Genomic DNA, 25,434 nt, shown 5'->3' on the forward strand with positions numbered 1-25,434 from the left:
CTCATCTGCATGGCATTCCCAATTGCCAATGGTGACTAGGCACGTGGTTAAGGACAAGACTGGGTTAAGGCACCCATTTACATGCTGTTGACAAAGCATGCTGTGTTAACCTTTCCTCCTTTGCAGAGCTAGTCGGTCTTAGTAATTCATTCCATGCTGGATTCTCATGAACGACCTGGTGTGACTGGGCAGGCATCTGCCATCTCTCTCTACAACGGGTTTGGGGAACCTTTGACTCTCCAGATGCTGCTGAACGACAGTTCTCATCATCCCTGGCCTTTGGCCATGCTTGCCGGAGCTGATGGGAATTGCAGCTCAGCAAGTTCTGGAGGGCCAAAGTCTTCCCCACACCTATTCTATGAGACAAGCCACTCCTTCCCTTTAAGTAACCCTCAAAGAACACAAGCTACCAAGCACTCTACAGCTTGCTCGACAAAGGAGATCTGTTAAAGCATGTGCCATTCCTGGCTTCTGGTTGCTGCAGTCCATGCGAAGCCTAAGCTGAGCTCCTCTTCCTCATAGTCAAGCACACAGCCCATTTGTTAGCCAGTGTAGTCAGAATCTAGGGGAATGTATTAACACAGCCTTCCGTTCACATGAGCCCTTAAAAATTCTCTGGACTTTACATGGAACAGACAAAACCTAACATTTCTTTGAAGAACTACAAGACTGGCTTGCTTTGCAGACAAAAGGATACAGAAGCCATCTATTCAGCCATTCAGTTTTTAAAAGCAGCAGTATTTATTTCCTAGATTCTCCTATTCATCAGTGTAAGGCTATAAACCTAAATTCCTTACTTAGGAGTATGGCCCACTGAAATTATGGTAGGATCGGACTTTGCAGCCGGCTACTAGAAAACAACTGCCGGCTGTTAAACTCAGCCACAGTTTGTGAATCAACCATCAAGCTTTAAAGATGAAACATGCTCCATCTTGTAGGGCCTAAGAACAAGTCAGATCGAACCACAGTGAAATCTCCCTCCACCCCCAAATGTGAAACTTGTTACATCTGCACAATTTTTCTGATGTCCTAATTTAATAAAGTGCTCATTGTATCAAGATAAAATTCTCTGAATTTATTGCCATTGTGTAAGCTCTCTCCATACAACTTTTTTTAATTTTTACAAAAGTCAAAGTTTCATCCGTCCTGTTTTTGAGCCATGTCCAACGTTAATGGGTTTGCTTCCTTTTGATTTCTTCAAAATGCTTTTTGATAATGGGCTTACAAAGCAAAGCAGTAGAAGTTAAATTCAGGGTAAGGGCTGGCAGACACTCAACAGAAAGGTCTGCATACAGGCAGATTTAAAATGATGCTCAATTGACAAGTCTTACTCTGTCAATTTTTAAAATAAAACAGCTTTAGTTTGAAGGTCTTTATAGAGCTAAAATGTACAACTTGGACAAAAGAAGACTTGCACCCTCTTGCAATGTATTACCAAGATTCTAATACTTGGAAAGTACAATGATGTTTGTTTTCAAAAGCCACAAGCATGAACTGCTTCTTCATTTCTAACAGAAGCAAAACTTGAAGGAGGGCAGGAAGCAAGGAGGCCTCCAGAATTCAGATATGATTTAAAAAAATAGCTCAAATTTTGGCAGTTGAAGTCTGTATATTCTACTCTATTTTTTTTAGATATAAGCACTTCCTCCCCCTCTTCCATCCCTACACCAAACCCCCTGTAAAAATCCTAGACCCTTAGGCTACCCTCAGTATATTTACAGGAATCCTAACAGCAAAATACAAACTAGCATGAAGTTAATGGTAGTTTGCATTTTTTAAATATTTATCCCATAGCTGAATAAATACACCAAGCCCAATCCAACCAAACATTTGAAGTTATGATGATTCAGAAGCAGCTGGATCTGTGATCAAGGATGTTGGCTTTTCACTGACTGCAGATGATCCATCTCCCCTGTCTTCAGGAGTCGATGCCTTGGCAGCGGGAGCACTGGAAGCAGGAGTCATCATTGCTGTTGTAGTAATAAGGGGAGGAGAAGTATCCAGGATAAATGAAGAGGGTTGCTCCACACTGGCTGTAGTGCCAGGATTAGCAGGTAAGCTCCCCATCTGGGGAGCAGAAGCAAGCAGATCTGTAGGCAGAGTGGACACCTCCGTGACCAATGGAAACCGTGCAAGAAATTCTGATGAGAGAGGTGTAATTCCAGAGAGATTTATTGGAGGCAAGGAAGGAAGTGGTGGCAAACCTAAGAACATTAAAAGACAAAACATATCACACACACATTTATAGCAGGATCTTGTGCGCATACGCATTTTCTCCCTTAGCCTATACAAGTGAGATATTCTAAATTACTACAATGCATACTTAGCATGAATGCTGCATGTTAACAGTGTTCAAAGCACTTCACACACAAGTAATCCTTACAACAATGCAGTATCCTAGTCCCCCATACTGCAAAAGGGTGGTGGTGTGTGTACACATAAGCAAGCAAACAAAGAGAAAAGGATTACTTGAGGTTACCATTAGTGAAATCTGGACCAGGGTCTTTTTGGTTCATAGTTCAGTTTCCTAGCACCTTTACTAAACTAGACATCTGCCATGCTATAAAGAGATGGTCATGTCTCACATCAGCCAGAGCCCAACATGTGCTACAAAGACTGTAGTCAAAATCTCCCAGCTTCTGCCATGTGGAGGAGCAAGTATTCCCCTCTTGTGTGAGAATACTCCAACTACATGCAAAAGACATTTCTCATGCACAAGGTTTCACATTCCCTTTTGGAACTCTTGTGGTACAAGTGAGTGAACAACCACTACTACTCATATGAATAGTAGAGTGCAAATGGTTTATTGTTCTGTGTCCACAACTCTCTGGATCTCACCCAAAATCTGCTCCTGAAGGTTTCAACAGAATGGCTGGAAAGCAGAAGTGACTCATATTTCTGCTGCAATATGATGCAAAGTTCATGGATATTTGCGTTTTTAGTAGTACTGGCCAAACTGGTTATATTTCTATGTACGCAGGAGATTGGACCATTGGTCTCACCTGAAGGGTGATTTTCCTATGAGTCCGGACATCACAGCGGGTATTAGCTCCACCTATCGTGCGAAGGCAAGAACGTCTTTGAAGTCAAGACTAGGGGCGTCAGGCCCCTCCCACTCTCCAGTTCATTCGCAGCGAGTCTAAGGAGAGATATCTAAAAATACAAGAACAAGGCCAACAGGCCTGGCAGCAGGAAAATAACACAATAGTACCATGCATAGTAACATGACTCCAACATAGTGGTATAACAGAACTAGAAGTCTTGACTTCACTTTTAAATTTAAATATAATAGCGTAACAGTAATATATAACACATTAGAAAATATATAGTCATCCTCCAACTGGGAGGGTCGTGATGTCCGGACTCATAGGAAAATCACCCTTCAGGTGAGGCCAATGGTCCATTTTCCCTATGAGTCCGGCCATCACAGCGGGATGTACCAAAGCAGCCCACACAGGGTGGGACCGGATGCTAATCCTCATTAAGAACCTGTTGCAACAATCGTCTGCCAAAAGATGCGTCAGCAGAGGCATAGCGATCAATTTTATAATGCCTTATAAACGAGTGTGGGGTAGACCAGACTGCAGCCCTACAAATATCGGCAACAGGAGCATTAGTGGCAAAAGCAGCCGAAGTGGCAGCTGACCTGGTAGAATGAGCCGTTATACTAGCTGGAACTAACAGCTTCAGAGACTCATATGCTAAAGTAATACATGCCCTCAACCAACGGGATAAGGTAGGATTGGATACTTTATGCCCCATAAACCTTGGATGAAAGGATACAAACAGAGACTCCGTTCGTCGAATCTCTTGGGTCCTAGACAGGTAGGTCTTGAGAGCCCTCCAGACATCTAACGAATGCCAAGACTTCTCGAGAGGATGGGTAGGATTCGGGCAAAAGGAAGGCAAAAAAATGTCCTGGTTGCAATGAAAAACTGAATCGACCTTGGGACGAAAGGAAGGATCAGTCTTCAGCACAACAGAGTCCTTATGGAAGACGCAGAGGTGTCGAGCAGAAGACAATGCGCCCAACTCCGAAACGCGTCTGGCAGATGTGATTGCGATCAGAAACAAGACCTTGAAGGACAGCATACGTAGGGGCACAGTCCTGATGGGTTCAAACGGAGGGCGTTGCAAAGCCTGCAGAACTTTCGGCAAACTCCATGAGGGAAACCGATGGACAACAGCCAGAGAGAGAAGGGCGACTCCCCTCAAAAAACGTTTGATGAACGGATGTGAGGAAATAGGAGCTCCAGGAGAGGACACTGAGAGAATGGACGACAGAGTGGACGCATGTCGACGTAGAGTGTTGGGTCAAAGTCCCATCATAAAGCCACTATGGAGAAATTGGAGCACCTGATGCACAGTGGCCTGGGATGGATCATGGTGGTGGGACTGACACCACTTGGAGAAAGCCACCCAGGTATGTTGATAAATACAAGTAGTGGATGGTCTTCTCGAGGCCAAAATAATATCAATCACAGCGTCAGACAGTCCAGCTGACCTCAAATGTCCCCATTCAAACGCCACGCTGTTAGATTGAGCCAAGTAGGGTCCTGGTGCAGTACTGGACCCTGGGATAGGGGGTCTGGCCTGATTGGAAGTGTCCAAGGATCCATCATCGACACTGCCAGAAGATCTGAGAACCACGGTCGGCGTGGCCAAAATGGTGCTATCAGAACCAGCTGTGCCCTCTCGGCTCACGCCTTCCTCAAGGTTTTGGCTAACAATGGTATGGGAGGAAAGGCGTACAAGAGACCGTCTGGCTACGGTATTGTCAGAGCATCCATTGCTTCCGCTGTTGAATCCAGGTATCGGGCAAGGTACCTGGGAAGCTGGCAATTGCGACTGGAGGCAAACAGGTTGATTGAGCATTCGCCGAACCGACTCTGAAGACGATGGAAAATGGCTGAGTGAAGTTTCCATTCCCCCGGAAACACCTGTTGTCTGCTGAGCCAGTCTGCTGTCACATTCCAAATCCGTCTGAGATGTTCTGCTTTCAGGGATTGTAGATGTTGTTCTGCACAGATGAAGGTGAGGGAGGGTAAGTCCTGCAGAGGACGAGACCTGGTGCCCCCCTGTCTGTTCAAATGTGATTTTACACGCGTGTTGTCCGTTCGAATGAGGACATGGTCCAAAGGGAACAGAGACTGAAAATGAATTAGAGCTAAATGTACAGCTTTTAGCTCCAGCCAGTTGATGCTTTGAGTCTGCTCCGTGGTGGACCAAACCCCCTGAACATACTGGGAGTTGCAGTGGGCTCCCCAGTCTATGAGGCTGGCATCTGTGGTTACAACAGATCTGTGTGGTTCTCTGAACGGCGTGCCCTTGGAGAGGTGTTGGGACCTTGTCCACCAGCGGAAGGAGAGGCGCAGTGCGGGGATCAAGCGAACTTTGCAATGGTTGGAGCTGGCAATGTCCTGTTGAAAGGGCAGTAAAGTCCATTGCAGATGCCGAGTGTGGGCTCGAGCCCATGGCACAATATGGATTGTAGAAATGAACATTCCGAGTGCCCTGGCTAGAAGCATGACGTCTGCTGATGTTTGTTACATGAGGGACCTTGCGATGCTTGTGATGGCAGTGATGCGATCTGGAGCCAGGAATATCATTGCCTGCAGGGTATCCAACATTGCCCCTAGATGTAGTAGGCGTTGGGTTGGTTAGAGATGGCTTTTGTCGACGTTGACAAGCCAGCCGTAGGTCTCTGCCCTGGAAGCGTCGGTTCCAGGAGCCCCTGGATGAATTGGGGTCATAGAATCTGACATTGTGGCCTCGTCCTCCTGGCCGCGTTCCTCGAAAGGGCTGGTTAGTACGGAAGGAAGGAAAGCGCCTGGAAGGCCTATGGTCGATGTTCTGGACAATGGCCAGAACCGGTTTGTGGGCGTCTTTGGGATCAACCAGCACTGCCTTTAGAGCTTCCTCGCCGAAGAGTAACGATCCGGAGTAAGGAGACCTGGCCAGATTCATTCTGGCCGCTGAATCAGAGGGTCCATCGAGCGACTATCTGAGCCGTCATGGCTCGTGCCCCCAAATGAGTGGCATCCAAGGTGGCATCGGCCACAAAAGCTGCTGTCTTACGCAACTTTACCAGTGACCTTCTGAGGGCGACAGGATCAGGGTTAGTGTCCTCTAGAAGACCATCCAGCCACATCATAGCTGCTCTGTAGAAAATGGAGGCTGAAGCGGAGGCACGCGTGGATAGGGCAGTGGCCTCGTGGTTTTTGCGGAGGGTGAAGTCTATTCGACGCTCAGTAGTGTCCTTTAGTTGGGATTCCCCTTCCCTGGGCAAAAGGGATCGTGAAACGAGGCGAGCGATTGGTTCGTCTATGCCAGGGACGTGTAACTTGGTGGCAAAGTCCGGAGCTAGGGCGTAAAGCCTGTCAGCCAGGTTCTTGAAGTGGCGAGATTGAAATGGTTGAGCCCATTCTTCAGAGACCAATTTGGCAATTGGGTCCGGCACCGGGATGTAGTGTTCAATAAGTGCAGGAGATTTGAGAACCTTGGCCCCTTTGATGGCTGGTGCGGAAGAAGTTGAAGGCGCAGTCTGTAGACCAAGGGTATTAACTACCCTGCGTGCCAGGGGCTGATAGTCTGAGGCATTGAACAAGCGATACGATGTATCCTCCTCATGATCTGAATCGTCGCTCCAGTCATCTCCTTCAATGTGGTCAGTGAAGGTTGACTCCTCCGCATACGAGGCTTCGTCAATACATCTGCCTCTGGCTATATCGAAGGGATTTGGTGAGCAGGAAGGATGAGCTTCATGACACGCACGTTGGTCCATGTTGAGTTGAGGTATGGCCGGAACTTGTGGTAGTGACTGCATTTGGGTGATAAATGCCAGCATGGCTTGAAGTTGGGAGAGGAAATCAGGGGACAGCTGCAGCCCGGTTGTGGCAGATGTTTGTGCCTGAGCCGGTATTGGAGCAGATGTTTGGGGCGGTAAAACGGAGGGAGGCTGGTTAGGTGAAAGCTGAGTGGAAAAGCCAGCAAAAACCTCCTCGTCAGAGGAAGCAGCAGGGGAATGAAGTATATTGTTTATGTGTGCCTGAGTTGCTGTGGTAGTGGTGGTGGTTGGCACAGAGGCATAGCGTGGCCGCTTTGGTTTGTTATGGCTGGAAATATGTTTTGTCTTAGCCATTACTTTAACATGCTTAGACTTAGTCACCTTGGAGTGTTGTGGCTGGGCTGTTTGTGATATGCCTGGCTGATCTGGCATCATATTGGCTGATTGCGACATGCCTGGCTGTTCCGCCATCTTATATTAACTTGGGTGCAGTACACTGCCACGGAGGGGGCAGGATGTAAAGACCCGAACTGGCACAGCGTACGACCACGGAGGGGGTAGAATACACTGGCAGATGGCGAAGTGCACTGCCACAGAGGGGGCAGAATGCACTGTGGTATCAGCGTTAGTATAATATAGGCTGTATTTTAGGTTTGGTACACGGCCACAGAGGGGGCAGGATGTACAAAATATAGTTCAGATTAGTGCTGTAGGCTGGATTTCAGGCGTGGTACACGGCCACAGAAGGAGCAGGATGTACTGAATATAATTCGGATTTAGTACAAGTCAGCACTGATATTAAGGCTCCAGCCTTGATGATACTGAATATAATTCAAATTTATTACCAGTCAGCCACTGATATTAAAGCTCCAGCCTTGATAATACTGAATATAATTCAGATTTTGTACAAGTCAGCCACTGATATTAAAGCTCCAGCCTTGCTAATACTGAATATAATTCAGATTCAGTACAAGTCAGCCACTGAAATTAAAGCTCCAGCCTTGATAATACTGAATATAATTCAGATTTAGTACAAGTCAGCCACTGATATTAAAGCTCCAGCCGTGATAATACTGAATATGATTCAGATTTAGTGCAAGTCAGCCACTGATATTAAAGCTCCAGCCTTGATGATATTGAATATAATTCAAATTTAGTACAAGTCAGCCACTGATCTTAAAGCTCCAGCCTTGATAATACTGAATATAATTCAGATTTAGTACGAGTCAGCCACTGATATTGAAGCTCCAGTCTTGATAATACTGAATATAATTCAGATTTAGTACAGGTCAGCCACTGATTTAAAGCTCCAGCCTTGATGGTACTGAATATAATTCAAATTTAGTACAAGTCAGCCACTGTATTAAAACTCCAGCCTTGATGATACAGTCACAGTAATTTTGTGTGTGAGGAAGCCCTGTGTAACTCTGTCTACAACACACAGACAACACACATACAGATAGCTTGCAGGGAAGGTATCCGATGGTTAATAAAGGGGTAACAAAAAAGGCGGGAAATTTGAATTCAACAAAAATGGCGCACGGAAAAAAGGAGAGCGGGAAAAAATGATCTAAAAATGGCGGAGAAAGACAGAGCAATGGCGGCCGTCTGGTAACAAACTGGGGGAAGGGTAGCTCAGCACAGCCTCGCAGGGGGAGCCGCGGGGCCGATAGCCGCACTAGCGGCTCCAAGAAACCCCCAAGAAGAAAGAGCAGATAGAAGCCTGTGCGGGATAAGGCAGCAGTAGGCAAGCCGCTGCCGCCGCCGGGAGCAGGACTCTCCGCGGCGAAATCAAAGTGCCGAGAGAAGCCTGTGAGGGATGAGGCAGCAGGAGGCAAGCCGCTGCCGCCGCCGGGAGCAGGGCTCTCCGCGGCGAAATTAAAGTTGCGGAGAGAGAGCCGGATCACCAGGCTCTAGGGAGGCAGAACCCCGGCAGGTAAAAATAGGTTGGAAAAAAGGCAGGGAGCCGCAGCCGCAGGCTCCCGCCTGGGAGAGAACCGCAGACGCGGTCTCTCCAAGGGCTCCACAGAGCGCGGCTTGAGACAGGGAAAACCCGCTACGGGAGAGAAAGAGCTGCGATCTCCCGAAGCTCAAAACGGCCAGAAACCACAGAACACCGCAGCCGCGGTCTCTGTGGGGGTCCTCAAACAAGCAGGAGAATAAACAAAAAATAAAAGGTTAAAGACCAATCAGGGAGAACCTCAGCCGCGGTCTCTGAGGAAAGAACCTCAAACAAGCAACAGAGATAAATGACATTTAAACACAAAGTAAACAAATACGAAAACAACTTAGCTAAATTCTATGCTATAGGATCTCAATGATAGGATTTCAATCTTGTTCGCAGGAAGGCAAGAATGAGCTGGAGAGTGGGAGGGGCCTGACGCCCCTAGTCTTGACTTCAAAGACATTCTTGCCTTCGCACGATAGGTGGAGCTAATACCCGCTGTGATGGCCGGACTCATAGGGAAAAGGAGTCACCACCTAGTCTGGTTTTAGTAGATTTTTACTGTCTGGTTCTTTTCTATCTCTCCCTGGCTACCACCAATATCAATTACATCAACAGAAACTGTATTCTATTTAAAACAATGCTTCCCAAATATGTAGTGTTAACCATTTACTCAGTGTCACAAAACACTAACTTTATTTTTTGGCATATACTTGCACCTTGAGCAGCATTCTTGCATTTGATTATAAGCCTATTACACAGGGTGAGAATGCAAATTACTGATCTTTTCTAGAACCTAAGTCAACCCTAGTGATCAATATTAACATTTACAAACGTGATGTCTGGGTGCATTTTGCTGTTCCAGTTTTGCCTGTCTCTGAAAACACCTTTCCATAGTATTGCTATGTTCAGGGCTGCGAGTACTCAGCACACAAGAAAATAAATCAAATGACAAGTTAAACCATTTTGCATTATTAGCTTCAGTTTTGCTAGCCACAGGGAGGGCTAGGTGGGTTCCCACCCTGATTACACTAAAGCTTGGCATTCAACCACTGGATGTTTAAATTTTTGTTTAGCCACTCTCCTGGCTTTGAGATTTTAGCTGTCACTGACGGTACACTTTCAAGCATAAGCACCAGGAGCCTGATCTTTGCTTTAATAATGAAAGCTAAGATTTTCGGAAAGCTAAATTCTGTGCCCAATGCTGTATCCTGCTTCTTTGGCACTCCCGCACAACTCACACAGAGAGCTGTGGACTTATTTCATACCAAGTGTCTTAACACAAAGCTCATAACTGAATGCCTCACTGTACAGTTGTGCAGTGGTTACAAAAGAGCAATACATAATTATAGGTTATACTGTACTTAGCATCATAGAATGGTAGAGTTGGAAGGGGCCTATAGGCCACTGAGTCCAACGCCCTGCTTGCTGCAGGAATCCAACTTAAAGCATACCTGACAGGTGGCTACCTAACTGCATCCTGAATGCCTCCAGTGCTGGAGAGCCCACCACCTCCCTAGGTCATTGGTTCCATTTACTTGTTAGATTTGGTTTCTCAGAAGTCAGTATTCAAGCTTGTAGAAACTTACCAGGATGTCCGATATCTGCTAATCCAGGACCAGGAATTAAGTGTGGGGCAGGTAAATTAAGGTTTGGGATATTACCCAGATTCGGGATATTACCCAGATTCGGAAGTCCAGTGGGTAATGGTATCAATCCTAAAAATGTAGGGGGCAGGAAAAAGGAAAATGAAAGGCAGTAAGGTTTCAGAAGGTTAGCAGAAAAATAAGCCAATGTTTATAAAGAAACAATTTATTTGATAAAAAGACTTGCATCCTGATCCAATAATTACAATGTGCCTGAGGAAACATCTTCAGCACATGAATTCTCAGGGAGATCAGGAACCATTTGGGTTGCCTTAATCAGATGGTAGACATTTAGCTCGACAATGCTGATCACTTCAAGGGATGGCTGTTTCTATGAGGGTCTGTATCGAGACCTCTCTGCTGCTTCTCCTGAACAGGCAATCAACGCTGTCACAGTTGACAACCTCAGCATCCAATGGGTATGTGGTGCTGCAGATGCACATGAACAGTGGATGTGTGCCTCTGAATCAGAGTGCTCATGGTTAATAAGCAGTGTTTAAGTGTCAACAGCAGTCTGTCTACAATGGAAACAGTTATATACTGGGAACATTTTTTGCTGATGACGTCTGTGTGAATGTCACACATACGGTTTTAGTCAATGTCAGGGAAGCAGTTTTCTGTTGTCAGAAAATTACATGCACACTGCTCAATCAGCACAGGTCAACAAACATAAAGGATCAAAGCCTTCTTTGAACCAGAATTTTCTAGTCATGTAAGGCCACTTGCTATACTAATGCTCTTCTTCCCAGCTGACTGTGCATTATAGTAGGTATTCATTATAGCATCTTCAACAAAAGTCACCGTCGAAGCATTTGACACCCAGTAGTCCCATTTCATTGTGCACCACATGTAGATATTAAAAACACAGTCATATGTAAATATTACTCCCTTTCGACTGTGCTTTGGATGCTCCCCAGGTCATTTATCAAAATACAGGCGCTCTGCTTAGGTATACAAGCCACTTGCTTTGACAACCATCTAAAGCTTTGCAGATAGCAACCTGATCTAGGCCTTCTCCATGGTGACATCTTCCCCTGTGCAACTCCCTGTATTTTAGAGTTTTTAAACTACAGGTTTTATCTTTTTATGAATTCAGTTTTTAAATATGATGTAGTAGCAGGAACATTTTAATTTAGAAGCAAGCCTTACTTCATTCTAGACCCTCATAAGGACTGCAACTTTTAATTGGTTTAAATCTGGTGGATCAACTAAAGCTTTCACTGGTCAATTGGTAGGTGTCAGCATTAAGTGGTGGGGCTGTGCTTAAAGGTACTCTTATTTTTAAAGTTATTCGGGTTCTAGCATGTTGGTATAGTAGGGAATGAGTATTTTCATGTATCTGTACATGAAATTATTAAAATATTTATAAAAGGTCATTATAATTTTACATTTCCCAATACCTCAATAACAGCAACTATATTGCAGCAATATGCAAATATATGCAAGATTAATTAAAATCATATATTTGGTTGCCACTTCTAATGTTTAGAAATATTGTGTGCATCACCAACATTACATTAGAACCAGTTTCTCTTTAGCTTAAGCGTGTGAAGACTCAGTACATTTAAAACCTATAGGAGGAAGCTATAAACTGAAAATTAACCACATATATTGCCACTCAGAGCACTGACAAAATTAGTGACTGCAGCACATGCACACTAAGTTTCAAAGTTCTAGTGCAGCCTTCCCCAGCCTGGTGCCTTTCAGATGTTTTGGACTACAACTCCCATCAGCCCCAGTCAGTATGGCCAATGGTCAGGCATGAGAGAAGCTGCACTCCAAAACATCTGGAGGCCACCAGGCTGGAGAAAGCTGTACTAATGTACTAAAAAAGAGAAGTCTCATACTCCTGCTCCTCTTGAAAATGTCCCTTCCTTTTCAGATGACCACCACTTACCTGGTAACATTGCTGCCGGGTTAACTGGTGGAAGAACCTGACTGGACTGGGGAGGCAATAACGGTACTGTTGGAACACCTGATGAAAAAGCACACCAACCGTCATTTCATATGCCATCTGGAATATACCAGACAAAACTATTTCTATGCCCAGTATTGTCTGTGGATAGTCGGAATTCTCCAGGGCCTTAAGCAGAGGCCTTTCCCCATCATTTGCTCTCTGATACCTTTTAGCTGGAGATGTTGGGAACTGAACCATGGAACTTTGCGTGCAAAGCATGTGCTCTACCACTAAACTATGGCATACATCAAAACCCAAGTACATGTTAGAAGAAAAACAGTGCTTGCTTCACAGTGAACTCACGTTCCACTTTCTTTACCTAGAAGATATTTCAGAAAGGTTTTAATATTATTCATTTCAGAGTTTTTATACCCTGCTCTTCCTCCAGACAGGAGAACAGGGCAGCTTACAGCTTACAAGATAAAGAGAAATGTAAAACATGCAGTAATATAAAACAAAACAGAATAAAATAATGCATTCATTATAAAAAACAGCAGCACTGAGCCTAGGTTCCAATCATTGTCAGCAGGTTCCAAAGGCCTGGACAAATAAAAACGCTTTCACCTGTCACCTAAACGTAGCTCATGTGGAGGACTGTCATATCTCAATCAGGAAAAAGTACCATAAACAGGGCACAGCCCTGTTTCTGTGATTATAAAGCTTGCACATTAGCAGATACAGGAAATCCCCCCCAAGGGGTGAGAGAGATTGTACACTTAGCGCAAATCATGGATTGTGCATCCCCACACCACCACATGATGGCATTAATATGGCTGGCAGGAACCTCATGATTCAGCTTATTTTTTAAATAAAAATTATACTCAGTCCAATTAAACATCCCATATCCTTATCCAACCACAATCAACTAACCTGAATTAAAAATAACCACAGTGCCATGAAGCTCACTGGAATTGTTCTGGGCAGTCATAGTCTAGCAGAGGGATGGAGAACACATGGCACTCCAGACGTTGTTGGACTACAACTCCCATCAGCTCATGCTCATAGTAATGAAGGCTCAGTGTAATGCCAAGCCTTGCAGAAGTACAAAAAAAGCTTTGGAAAAAACCCAAGTGAGAGAAACTCCCCAAGTCTGGGCATGCTCAGTGGCGACAGAATTTTGGGGGCAGAGTACAGAAAATTAGGTGAAGGGGGTTGGGATGAAGTACCCTGAGGAGGGCATGGCTGACAGACTGGAACTAGGAATGGGGCACTCTACACTGCAATGTTTTATTGCAGGCCCCACTTGTAAAGAAGATACTGAAGATCACTGTGTGCGTTTGGGATAAGTGGGAAATATAAGAATCGCTGCATTTCCTTTTTAGGACTTGGCTTAAGAGACTGAAGAAGCCACATTTTGGGACCAAATCTTTTTTCCTCTCTTCTTTGATTGGGGGGGGGGAGTAGCTTCTCTTTCCTATCCTACAATACCTCTAAAATGTATGGCAGTAAGAAGTATCCTTTCATACTGGCCTGGATCCAACAGTGGCCTGCACAAGTAGAAATACACTAGTGCTCATGCAAGGGGATGTCCATAATTTCTGCCTATTCCTCCTTGCTGCAACTCCCTGTGCTCCATGCTGTTCCCCTATCCCTCAGGACAAGATTATCAGTATCCCAAGAGGCTATAGTAGGAAGGAAGATGTCAGAAAGTCCTGCTCTTTTAGAGAATTCCATCAGTGGAAGTTAGGATTCTACCCACTGGGAAGAACAGGGCCAATCTGCGGGTCATGGGCAAACACCCTCAGCTCCAGTAATGCCTCATTTTGTAATATCATGGTACTAATGTTAATGAGGCCTTTTTTTACGCACTGATCTTTGGTTTTCTAAATCAATAGAATAAACTAAGCTCATCTTCGCTGTTTCTTCCATTCAGCAATAACATGATTACATAAAAAGACAAACCTGTATTAAGCACATTGGGGACAGCAGGGGTTGAGCTAATAGAAAGCCCGGCCAGACCCTGTTCAGTTCCTGCAGTTCCAGGTGGTAGTGAAGGTGGGGGATTAACTGAAGACAGCTGAACCTGATTTAAAAAACACACAATGCTATACTGGGAAGTTGCTCCTTCAGTGAAATTCATAACAAAAACCAAAAAAGCATAAAACTCAGTAAAAACATAGCCTTAAGACAGCACTTACACACAAAAGGAACATGCAATTGTGTCTGTGCAATACTGCAAAACTTTACATTGCTCTGCAGGGATGCTACTCTGGCACATGAGTTTAGGAGTGCAAGTAAAAAAAAAGGCATTATCACTTACTTCTGTAAAGCCATCTTTGAGTGGGCTAATAGGTGAACTAGACAACTGTCCTGGAAGAGAAATTTTCTTTCCTTCTTCAAAAGGGCGTGTAGGTATCCTATGCAAGTAACCATATCCAATGCCACAACCTAGGCTTTTAAAATATAAATATAAAAAGGTATTAGAGAAGTCCCAAACACTATGCTATCCTAGGTCCTCGGACCAAGCATTGTTGCTTTGAAAGTAAACATCATGCATTATCAGGATTCAACCTGATAATGGTTATTTCACTGACAAAGCTAGTACTCAATATGTAAATCATAGCTAATTTATTAAAGCTATATGACTTATCATACCTAATTTATTAAAGCGATTAAATTTATTTAAACCTAAGTTCCCAAAGAAGCTTATAAAACATAAGAACGAGACAATAAAATAATAAAAAACAAGACAGCTGCAATAATACACTAAAAAGAATGAATAATGTTAATAGGATGTCTGGATATATATAGAAACTCTCAGCCTAAATGTCATCAGGCTAGGAACCAGGTGAACAGCATTGGGGGGAAAGCATTCTGTATGCAAGGCCTTCTCAGAGAGGACATGCCATCTCCTGCCATCCCTTGCTTGATCTCAGGATGGAAGGGGGAATCTGGAGACTGACCTCTGATGTAAATCTTAATGTGTGGTCAGGTTCTTGTGGAAGAAGACAGTTCTTCAGGTACCCGAGGGCCCTAAGCTGTATATTCAGTGACTATTTGGGAGGCATGACTCTTGAAATAAAGCCCATGCACACACACTCATTATATAATATACTGTTATGCAATTATAATGCTTACAAATTTCCATTCATCATGGGTGATGGAGTAAAAATATGTCGGCGTGCCCTGCCAACTCCAAGTGGGAACAGGAATGCATACCTATGCAATAAGCGTTCACCCCCCTCAGTTACTGTACCAGGCCAATGTGTGGGAACAATCCATGAACTGTGCCTAGTGACAAGTCATAACTAATATTATATTTCAATAAAGTTAGCCTACCTTCCTTCTCCACCCCATGCAGAGTTTGGGGTTATAACCACTTCTCGACAATTATCAGTGTCTGTGTTATATACGTAAAGTTTTAATGGTTTGCCTTCATGCGTTTCAATAAGGGAGAATAAATCCTCAGACTGCAAGGGGGGGAAAATGGATATTTTTCATTGATATAAGATAGCACCGTCAACAACCTAGGACCACTACAGTCCTTCTAAACCCAGTAACTTATACTGTCTCTTCTGAAATTAAGAACTGAGCCTGTCATTTTTACAAAAATATTGGAATGCTGAGAAGTAAAACCCCCCACAAATCTCCACAGTAGTTTATCACTGTTCCACACAATTACATTCAAACAGCAAATTTTGAATTATTTATTTGTTTGTTTGTTTCATTTATACCCCGTCTTTCTTTCACCATGGAACCCAAGGCGGCATACATGTGGTTCCCCGGCCATCTCCCATCCAGGCACTGACCACACCCATACCTGCTTAGCTTCAGCAAGGTGGTGGCCTCATGTGCCTTCAGACCATAGCCTAGGATCAAGAATTCCTAAGTATTTATATCTACTCAAAAGCAAATCTCTACAGTGTGGGACACAAAGCAATGTTGAAACCATTCCGAAAACAACTTTGAGTTAAAATAGCCACCACCCTGGTTCTTTAGTAAATGAAATAAGTATTTACCTCATTCATGACAGTATCTGCACCAATTATGTAATCACTATGAGATCTAAGACCTGCAAGTGCAGCAGGAGAATTTGGTTCAACTTCCTAGTTTCAAAACATAAAATTGAGAGAAGCAGTGAAAGTTAAAACTAAAATCACCAAACTTTGGTTAAAAACAAACCCATACCTCAAGACCAATTGTGTGGCTTTTTTTGTGGTCCTCTTCTCTCTTCTCCCTTTCCCAAGCCTTGTTCCCATCTAACTCCCTGGGCAATCTCAGGGTCACAAATTAACAACACTCCTTTGTACATGAGGTGAAAATACCCACCCTTTGTATTAAGCTATTTCAAGGCCACACCTTACTGTTTAAAATATATTTTATTAAAAATGCATCCTAGAACTGCTATGGATACTAATCTGTTTCCATTGCTTACTCAATTAACCAACATGATCACCTTCCTTTCCTTATCAATAGTGAGAATGCTCATATGCAGGATATAAAAAGTGGCCCGCATATATATACACAATCATGATAGCAGCTGAAGGCTGCACACAGATACACACCAATTATCAAGGTTTGTGCACAGACTGCTGCATGTAGGATCACATATGAGCAACACACTCACTTATATGCACTGCTGCTTACACAGAAACATTTACCTATCAGAATGGAAACCTCATTTCAGCACAGATAGCATTTACTAGATCTGTATGTGTATTAAACTTAATAACGCAAATTCTGCTGGTTTTACTGACCAAGAATTTTGCTCAAGAGTTGAAGCAAATGGGTATAACTTGGAGAAACCTATTCCTATGTTGTCTAATAAATAGACAGAAGTTGCATGCCGCTCCAACTTCAATAAGGTGTACATTTTCTCTGGATTGTGCCAATTGTAATTCTGCTCATCATTAAAATCTCATTAAAATCAGAAGCACCCTAACCTCGAGGTTTGTGGTCAATGATTTTCGCTTGCAAAGCATGTGCTCTATCACCAAGTCACAGGGAGAGCCATGGCTCAGTGGCAGAGCAAATGTGTGGCATGCAAATGGTCCCAGATTCATTCCCCAATATCTCCAGGTGGGGCTGGGAGAGACTCCTGTCTGAAAGAGCTGCTGCCAGTCAGTGTAGACAATATTGAGCTAGAGGGTGAACTAGAGGGATCCACCGACTTGATGTATGTAAGGCAGCTTCCTACGTTCTTCCCTTAAAAAATTACCTCAAAGCCCCTACTTACCAGCACATGCCATACATTCTCATTGGCCCCATCAAAGCTGCAAAAGCGAATGCTGACTCCTAGTAGGCCCTGCCCACCCCACATGTTGCTGGGAGTTACGGAGGTCTCTCTGAGCTCCAGTGTTTTGCTGCTGTATACCAGCATCTTGACAGGCTTTTCCACATTTGCTTTCAACAGGTCCTTGAGCGTGTCATTGTCTTTATTCTAGGAAAGGTATATAGACACTTTCAGAGTTCATTTGCAATTGTGTTCATCACTGTAGCAGCATCAGCATTTCAAAGTTGTTGACAGTAAAATTCGAGAAACGAAATCTGAACTAGATTTAAAAAAGACTAACCATTCAGGTGTTAGAATCCCTGCTCATTAAAGCAACATGCCGACTAAGAGTTTAGTTCATTGTCATGAAAAATGAAGGTACATTTGTGCCACTGGGGTATGCTGTAGTGCTACAAGAAAATTGCTAATGCAACTCAGATCTGAGATGCCAGGGAATTTCCCATACCTTACTGCTGATGGGATTTGGAACCACAAGTACATCGTATAAGCCCTGCCCAGGTTCCCAGTGCAAAAGGTTCTAGTGTTAGATGTATTAAGCTTCCATGTTTTAAGAAATCAATATTTTAATTAAAAGGCTTCTTTCTGGTCTGCAATCAGTCACTTAATATTTTTTAAATTCCAGGTTTCACATTCATGTTTTGAGCTTGACCAAGGGAGATTACCACAAAAGTAGTACTTTGACTACAAAGATAATGGGTTGGATCTAGACTAAATTAGATGAACTTCAGTCTCATTGACTTCAACAGAACTAGTCATGATTTCAGTCACAGTGATTTCAATGGAAACAAAGTTCAACTAACTTAAGACTGAATCCAACAAATGTTCTCAGTTTTGAAGAATGCTATTACTGTAAATGTGTGATTTGTTATATTTCACATTAAAGATGGTAGAATATATACAAAGGAGGAGGCCTATTTGAATATTTGATACCATGCAAGCTAAGATACTCCTGATTTAACATTCCTCAAAGGAGGATGCCATTGTAATATTGGTAATGTTGCAAAGAAGCAAATAAAATTCCATGGGATTATCATCTATACCTGTTCTACTGGAACAGATTTTCCCCTGCCAACTATTCCCAATATCCTTCACCTGAACTCCATTGCTTTTTCATGCATCTTTCACTGATACACAGGAAATGAAACTGGGCTGCTTCAATTCTGTGCTTCCTGTACCTTCCCCTTTCCAGAAAGTATGGAAAAAATCCAGACAGACCCACTGTCTCATAGACACCCTTGCTTTGTCCTAATATAACCAGGGCAGGCATATAGGACCCAACAATTTCTTCTTTCAGCAACAGCCCATCATTATGGCCTATGTCTGGAGTGATGCTACTGGCCACTCAACGCCAAAGCCATGGAGAGACTAAGATAGCTAACAATTTGTACATCCCCAAAATACTTTTAGGTGTATTGCAACCATCTTTTTGATTGTGAAATGAGCATTCTTCCCCTCACCCCCAGTCAAACCACTCCCTGAATCTAAATCCAGCAAGTCACATAAAAAAACCCCAGCAACCTTAGTGTGAATACCAGGCTGTATTTGAATTTTGGTTCTCAGAAATCCACCCCAAAAACTTAACACCCACAATAACTTTAATTCAGGAACTTACCAGTCTTGAACCATTAATAGAAACAATAAAATCAAAGAATGGTTCCAATCCAGCTCTATGTCCTGGTGAATTTTCTTGTACCTACAAAAATAAACACTTCATAAAAATTAGGAAGGCAATACAATGGATTTGACAGTTAAAGGAAGAAAGGGGATGCTCTGCCTGAAGTTCCACCCTGGGATCCCACATATGCAGTACCTAGTTTGCTGGAAAAGCCGCCAGCAAGGATGTTACAAACACAGATACCCATAATTCTTTCACTTGTAAATATCCTCTTGCCAAGCAGTCAATACAAACAGGACATACTTCAACTCAAGAGGTGGGAGTGAGAAATCCAGTCTCTGTTTCCAGGAAACAGCCCTGCCAAAATCTGTGGATCCCTATTCTCAAGCCACCAGTTCAGGCTAATCTTAATAAATCAAAAAATGGAGACAGCAGATCAAGGATGGCAGCCTTTCAAATCCAGTTCTCATTAATGTTTAAAGAAACATAGCCTGAGCTGTGCCTCTTCCCTCATCCCATATAACACCAGGCCCTGCCAAATAAAAAAACCAAACAAGTATTGGAAAGTCAAGTACTATAAACAAACACAAAAGGATGCTGGTATTCCCTATGTCACACCACAAACTATAGAACCGATCACATCCCAGAGAACCTCAATGCTCTTTTTAAAGTAAAAAACAAGCTTTTGTATCTGGAGTAAGTAACTGTGGCACAAAAAGGCAATCCAAGTGGGTTTCCTGGAACCATGAAGAAGGAAAATTAAGAGCAAAGATGGGGCCAAATGATTTCTTTTGCCAACGCCTAGCTTATGCAGGAATGAGAGGGCAAAGCTGGCTCGTATGTTAGTCTACTCTAGGCAGATTATTTTCTAATATCACAATTCAATGAAGCAGTAGCAGCTCAAGGGACAAGTCTAGCAAGGGACAAGTCTAGCAAGGGCATAGCAAAATACTGACCTTAATTAGAGCTGAGCCCAGCGAACCTTTTCAATGGAAAGTAGAGGGGACTAAATAGGGACAACAAAATGTTCCCTGAAAAATGAACAAAAGCTTACTTTTTCTGCTCTCGTTTGCTTGCCATTACTCTAAACTAGCTTCACTGACATGGGATGCAAGATAATGTCCCTCAACTGCGAGAAAGTCTGTTCAGCCTCCCCTCTGGCTTCTGACATTTCTCCAGACATACTTTCAAGCTTTTTCTAACAGTAAATTTTGTTAGGGCTGGGGCGCTGCTAAGTTAACTGTAAACATAGCAGGCGTCTTCAAGCTAGTTACATGTCCTGTTACCATCATTTAAAAGTCCCTGACTCATATATTAGTCTTCCTTGTGCAGTATGCGAACCAGCTTCAGAAAGATTAAATCAGAAGGTGCCTGCTGAATTCAGGCATGCACTATACAGCTGATTTTCAAATCTGTTTTAAAGTTTAAGAGCCAACAAGTTGTACCTACATAAAGATGATGCAGCATATCCCCACTCCCTCATTCAGGTCTAGGGAACCTGTGACCCTGCAAATGTTACTGGACTCCAACTCCCATCATCCCTCCCATTGGCCATGCTGAGTGAGGATGACAGCAGTTGTAGTCCAGAAGCATCCGGAGGGCCGCAGGTTCCCCACCTTGCTCTAATTGATGCTAACAGTCTTGGACATCTGCTCTGAAAGGCAGGAAAGGAAACTTTTAATAAAGCGAGACTGGTGCTGTTCAAGATTCCCGCTAGCCTAGAATAGGAATGTCATAGTGCTGATTAGGCCTGTTGGAGGGGAGGGGGGACTTCAGTATGGAGAAGGGGAAAAGGACATCCTCTTATATAGTACTTATTGCTACATGGGAGGGGAAGGGTTATTCCTTCCACCTAAAACGCTGCATACTGTAGGAAGAATTTCCTCCAAGATCACAGCATGCATCCTCCCCAACCCAAATCCCCCCTCCAGGATACTTACTATAAACTGTTATGGGGCAAACAGAATGCTTCCCTCCTCTCCCTCCATGTTCCTTTATCCTCTCCCTGCTCAACTGACATCTCAATATTTCATAATTTTGGAGGATTGCAAGTCCTTCCAGGCCATTTCCTCTTTCTTTTACTCTAAAAGCTCGTATTTCTGTGTACCTAAAGCAACCTTCACCAGCTAATGCCTTCCAGATGTTTTGAACTACAACTTCCATCAGCCCCAGGCTGTGCTGGCTGGGGATGATAGGAAAGCCCACTCTAGACCCAACTGAGTGCAACAACTACAGACCAGTCACCAACACCCCTTTCTTGGCGACTGTGCAGCAAACTGCAGGTATTCCTGGATGAGACCAATTATCTAGTTCTACTGCAATCTGGGTTCAGACCTGGTTTCGGAACCAGATCAGCCTTGGTCATCCCGATGCATGTTCTTTATTGTGAGAAACACAAGGAGCGTGCCCGTTACTTCTGCTCAATCTCTCAGTGGCTTTTGACACCAAATGGCCATGGCATCTTCCTGGACCGACTAAGTGGGATGGGCATTGGAGTCGTTCTGTTCTTACTTTCATGCCTGTGTTCAGAGACTAGCAGTGGGTGAGTACACCTCGTCCCTCTGGCATTTGTGCTACAGGATTTCACAGTGTACTATCCTCTCCCCAAAAGCCACTGTGAGGGATCATTAGGGGTTTTGGAGCAGTGTGCCATCAGTACACTGATGACACAGCTCTATTTCTAAACAGCAACTGAATCAGGAGAGGCTGTGAAAGCTCTAGATTGCTATCTGAATGCAGTGGTGAACTGGATAAGGGCCAATAAACTGTGCATAGCTTCTGGGTTCTCCTGGATATATCTATGTCACTAAAGGCTCAAGTGTCCTCTGTGGCCAGGAGTGCCTTTTGCCAGTTCTGTCTGATTCACTGGCTACTGCTATTCCTGGACAGGGATAGCCTGATCACTGTAGTCCATGCATTGATAACCTCCAGGCTGGATTTCTACAATGCGCTCTATGTGGGGCTGCCCTTGGGCCTGGTTTGGAAGCTTCAAAATATGGTGGCCAGACTGCTAATGGGGGTATGTCGCCAACATGCAACACCATCATTAAAACATCTGCCCTGGCTGCTTATCTACTATCAAATCAGGTTCAAATTCCTTGCATTAATTTAAAAAAACTTCAACAACTTACATCCAAGGTATCTTAGGGACAGTCTGAACCCTTATATTGCAGCTCGATCACCGAGATCTACAAGAGCATAACTGGTTGTCCCCCAAGTTGGTGAGGCTTGTCTGACAGTGACAAGAGCTAAGCCTTCAGTGTCATTGGCTCAGTCCAGTACAATACTCTTCTAACAGAGATTCACCAAGCACCTTCTGTTTTAACTTTTCAGCGTGTGCTGAAAACTTCCTTTATGTTGCCAGGTTTGATAATCTTCTTTTAAAAATGTTAACATGGTTTTTATGTATGGTTGTTGCAAACCACTTTGATATTTTTTATTTAGTGGTACACAAATATTTTGATAAATGAATTGTAGTCCAAAATATCTGGAGGGCACCAGGTTGGCCGAGGGCAACCTTGAGTGTCCCCTCCCCACAAATATGTAGATACCACTACCTTGCTTTCAACTGGTCCCATTTTGTTTCTAAAGTGATCAGGGTGTAACCAAATTCTCTATTACAGAGAATGATGAAACAAACAAACACAGTGTCTTAATGCAAGACTTCTGGGATTTATTAAAGTAGTGTTTTATGTATGAACTAGTAAACTAAACTCCAACTACAAACCAGGACTGCAAACCACTGCTTGATCCTGCTTTGCAGCTTAGGACTGTAGTCAGCACCACAGTTTCCCTGTTCAGATGCAATAAGGAAGTAATTTAATAAACCCAAGAAATACTGCATTAGAGAAGGAAGCATGTGGACATTTGCTCTTGGTTTGATAAATCTGTATCTAAAGATGTGTTACATTTTGAAAACCATGAATATGTTATTGGTATGTACATCATACCCACAGCTATACCAGGTATTATTATTATTTATTAAATTTCTATTGTGCCCTTCTTCCCAGAAGGAGCCCAGGATGACAGGTACTGGCTGTCAGAAGTTTACTTGCAATGTAGACTTCTCTCTAAGTCTGTCCTAAAGGCATTTTCTTGGGAGACAGACCTATTAATTTCAAGGGCTAGAGTTTTAGGTGGTTAACTTAAGCATCTAGAATGTAAGAATTTGGGGTTTTGTTCAAACAGCTAAAGTTACTAACTATCTTCAAATAGCTTTTAAAAGGACTTGCAGGACAGTCTGCAAGTCTGCATTTATCAGCTACAAAATGCTGAAGAGACACATTTTTTGTAGTGCAGTAGCAGTCTAAAGTAATAAAATGTTTCAACAAACTATCTGCGTTAAAGGCAATTCTTCAGTTAGTACCAGGAAAATTGATTGTTTGTCAGATTTTTTTTTTTAAATTAAAGTATTCCATTGAACTCTTTCAGAAGTCATCTATTTTTTTCAGGAGAAAAAGCTTTGTAAGTGAATTGATCCAATGGTTACAAGAAAATAAATCACCCATCCGAGCAGTGAATATTTTTCAGGTACAGATAGTCAATTGTTTTAGGTTATTCTATAACCATTCATTTCTACACTAGCTATAACAGAAGATGTGATGAGAAAGCAAAAACCAAAAAATTCTTGTCTTAATGTACTTATTTTAAGTCTCCTCAGCATGAACATGCAAGAAACTTGAAGCCAATTGATTCTTTTCCTACAGTTAAGTAATACTGCAAGATCAATACAGACATAGATTTTTAACTAACATAAACAGGAGAGTATAGTCTTATGAGAACTTCACACTGCTTCACCATTCCATTTGTGAAGTACAGATATGCATATAATTCAATATTGTACAGGACAGTAACTAGTTACATGTCCGAAACAGACATACAGCTATATATTCTGCCACCACCTACTCCAGATCAGGCCATCCCGAGATCAACAGGACTATTCTCCTCTGTTTATCCCTAGCCTGCCAAATAATAACATATTGCAGCATTCAAGTTCAGGCCACGGAGAAACTCCAGATAAAAGAATCTAATATATACACAAGCACTCTCTCTCTCTCTCTGGCATTTATGGCTGTAAAGGTGAAAATCGTTGCTCAGCAGGCAACATGAAGTAGGCACATATGCTGCAGTATAGATTCAATGGGCTTCCAAGCAGCTTGTCCCAGGTGCGCCTATTTAGCACTGTTGAAGGGAAGTCCCACATAGAGAAATTGTCTTGAATTCAGGGATAATAGGATGGCTTCCAGGTCTGAGTAACATATAGCATCCTGGCCTTCTCACTAAGAACATAAGAACCATTTGCTGGATCAGACCAAAGGTCTATGTAGCCTACCATTCCATTCTCACAGCAACCAACCAGGTGTCTATGGGACACCCACAAGCAGGACATGAGCACAAAAGCACTCACTAAACAAGACCTGTGAAGAGTATCCTGATTAATGCTGTGACTGATCTTCCAGAGCAATGTTGGCTCAGACTGATATGGCAAAAGAGTCAGTGGCAGGAACTGCTGAAGTCCATCCATCCAGTTTACAGTGTCAGCTTGTTACACTGTATTTTAAAGAGAATCACTATAAGAAGCAAAGTCAGCCATGAGGCCAAGTTTTAAGTTGTGACAGTGAAGCAGAGCTCAGAGTTCAGTGAACTGATGATACCTCATGCTACATTAATGCACAATCTCACTCCGCAGCCTCACAAACATCAGAGAGTAAATGATCCATAATACCCTCCCAAGAAAAGTCTGACAGTGATTCCCAGTAGCTACCTTTCACTATCTTTTAGTATCTCACTGCCAAGTATGAACCACCTGTTTAAGAGCAAGCAGAAAAATGTCTTCCAGGTTCTACTGTGCTATCAATGTTTCAGGCTATGAAACTTGGGAAATTTCTAGTCAGTTGGCAAAATCATTCCAGGTAAAATACGAGCAACACAGGTAAGACCAAAGAAATCAGACAGTCAAAGTTCCAGTGCTGTCTAGATATGAGATGACAAATTCCAATACACAAATTCTGTTGTTTTCCCCCAAATTATAACAGGGTGGTAAGCGGTTAAGAAATCAACTTAACTCTTGTTCTGGAGCTGGACAGGAGCAGTTTGGAGAACATCCAATATCTTATTCTCAGGAAAGTGCTAACAACTGAAAGCAAGAGAGACAACGCTTCCTCACAGTCCCCCCCCCCTTTATACTGGTGTACGTATTGGCAGAAATGCAATTAGCAGTTCTAATTTCAGCTATAAAACACAATTCAAAT

The 25,434-nt window shown here is 43.1% G+C and overlaps 1 protein-coding gene across 1 annotated transcript in view; it reads right to left on the bottom strand.

Annotated features, from left to right (window-relative positions):
* Nucleotides 1–1,049: 1,049 nt before the first annotated feature.
* GORASP2 (golgi reassembly stacking protein 2) overlaps nt 1,050–25,434 on the bottom strand; it is a 30,607-nt gene continuing 6,222 nt past the window's right edge. The window contains exons 2-10 of the mRNA XM_061608521.1: nt 19,181–19,261; nt 17,512–17,715; nt 16,295–16,381; nt 15,615–15,745; nt 14,596–14,728; nt 14,238–14,358; nt 12,276–12,353; nt 10,322–10,450; nt 1,050–2,204 (exon numbers count right to left, since the gene is read on the bottom strand). Coding sequence (XP_061464505.1) covers nt 1,837–2,204; nt 10,322–10,450; nt 12,276–12,353; nt 14,238–14,358; nt 14,596–14,728; nt 15,615–15,745; nt 16,295–16,381; nt 17,512–17,715; nt 19,181–19,261 — 1,332 coding nt within the window. The 3' untranslated portion in view covers nt 1,050–1,836. The remainder of the gene's footprint in view (nt 2,205–10,321; nt 10,451–12,275; nt 12,354–14,237; nt 14,359–14,595; nt 14,729–15,614; nt 15,746–16,294; nt 16,382–17,511; nt 17,716–19,180; nt 19,262–25,434) is intronic.

Source organism: Rhineura floridana, chromosome 2 (assembly GCF_030035675.1).
Source record: "Rhineura floridana isolate rRhiFlo1 chromosome 2, rRhiFlo1.hap2, whole genome shotgun sequence".
NCBI classification, from domain to species: domain Eukaryota; kingdom Metazoa; phylum Chordata; class Lepidosauria; order Squamata; family Rhineuridae; genus Rhineura; species Rhineura floridana.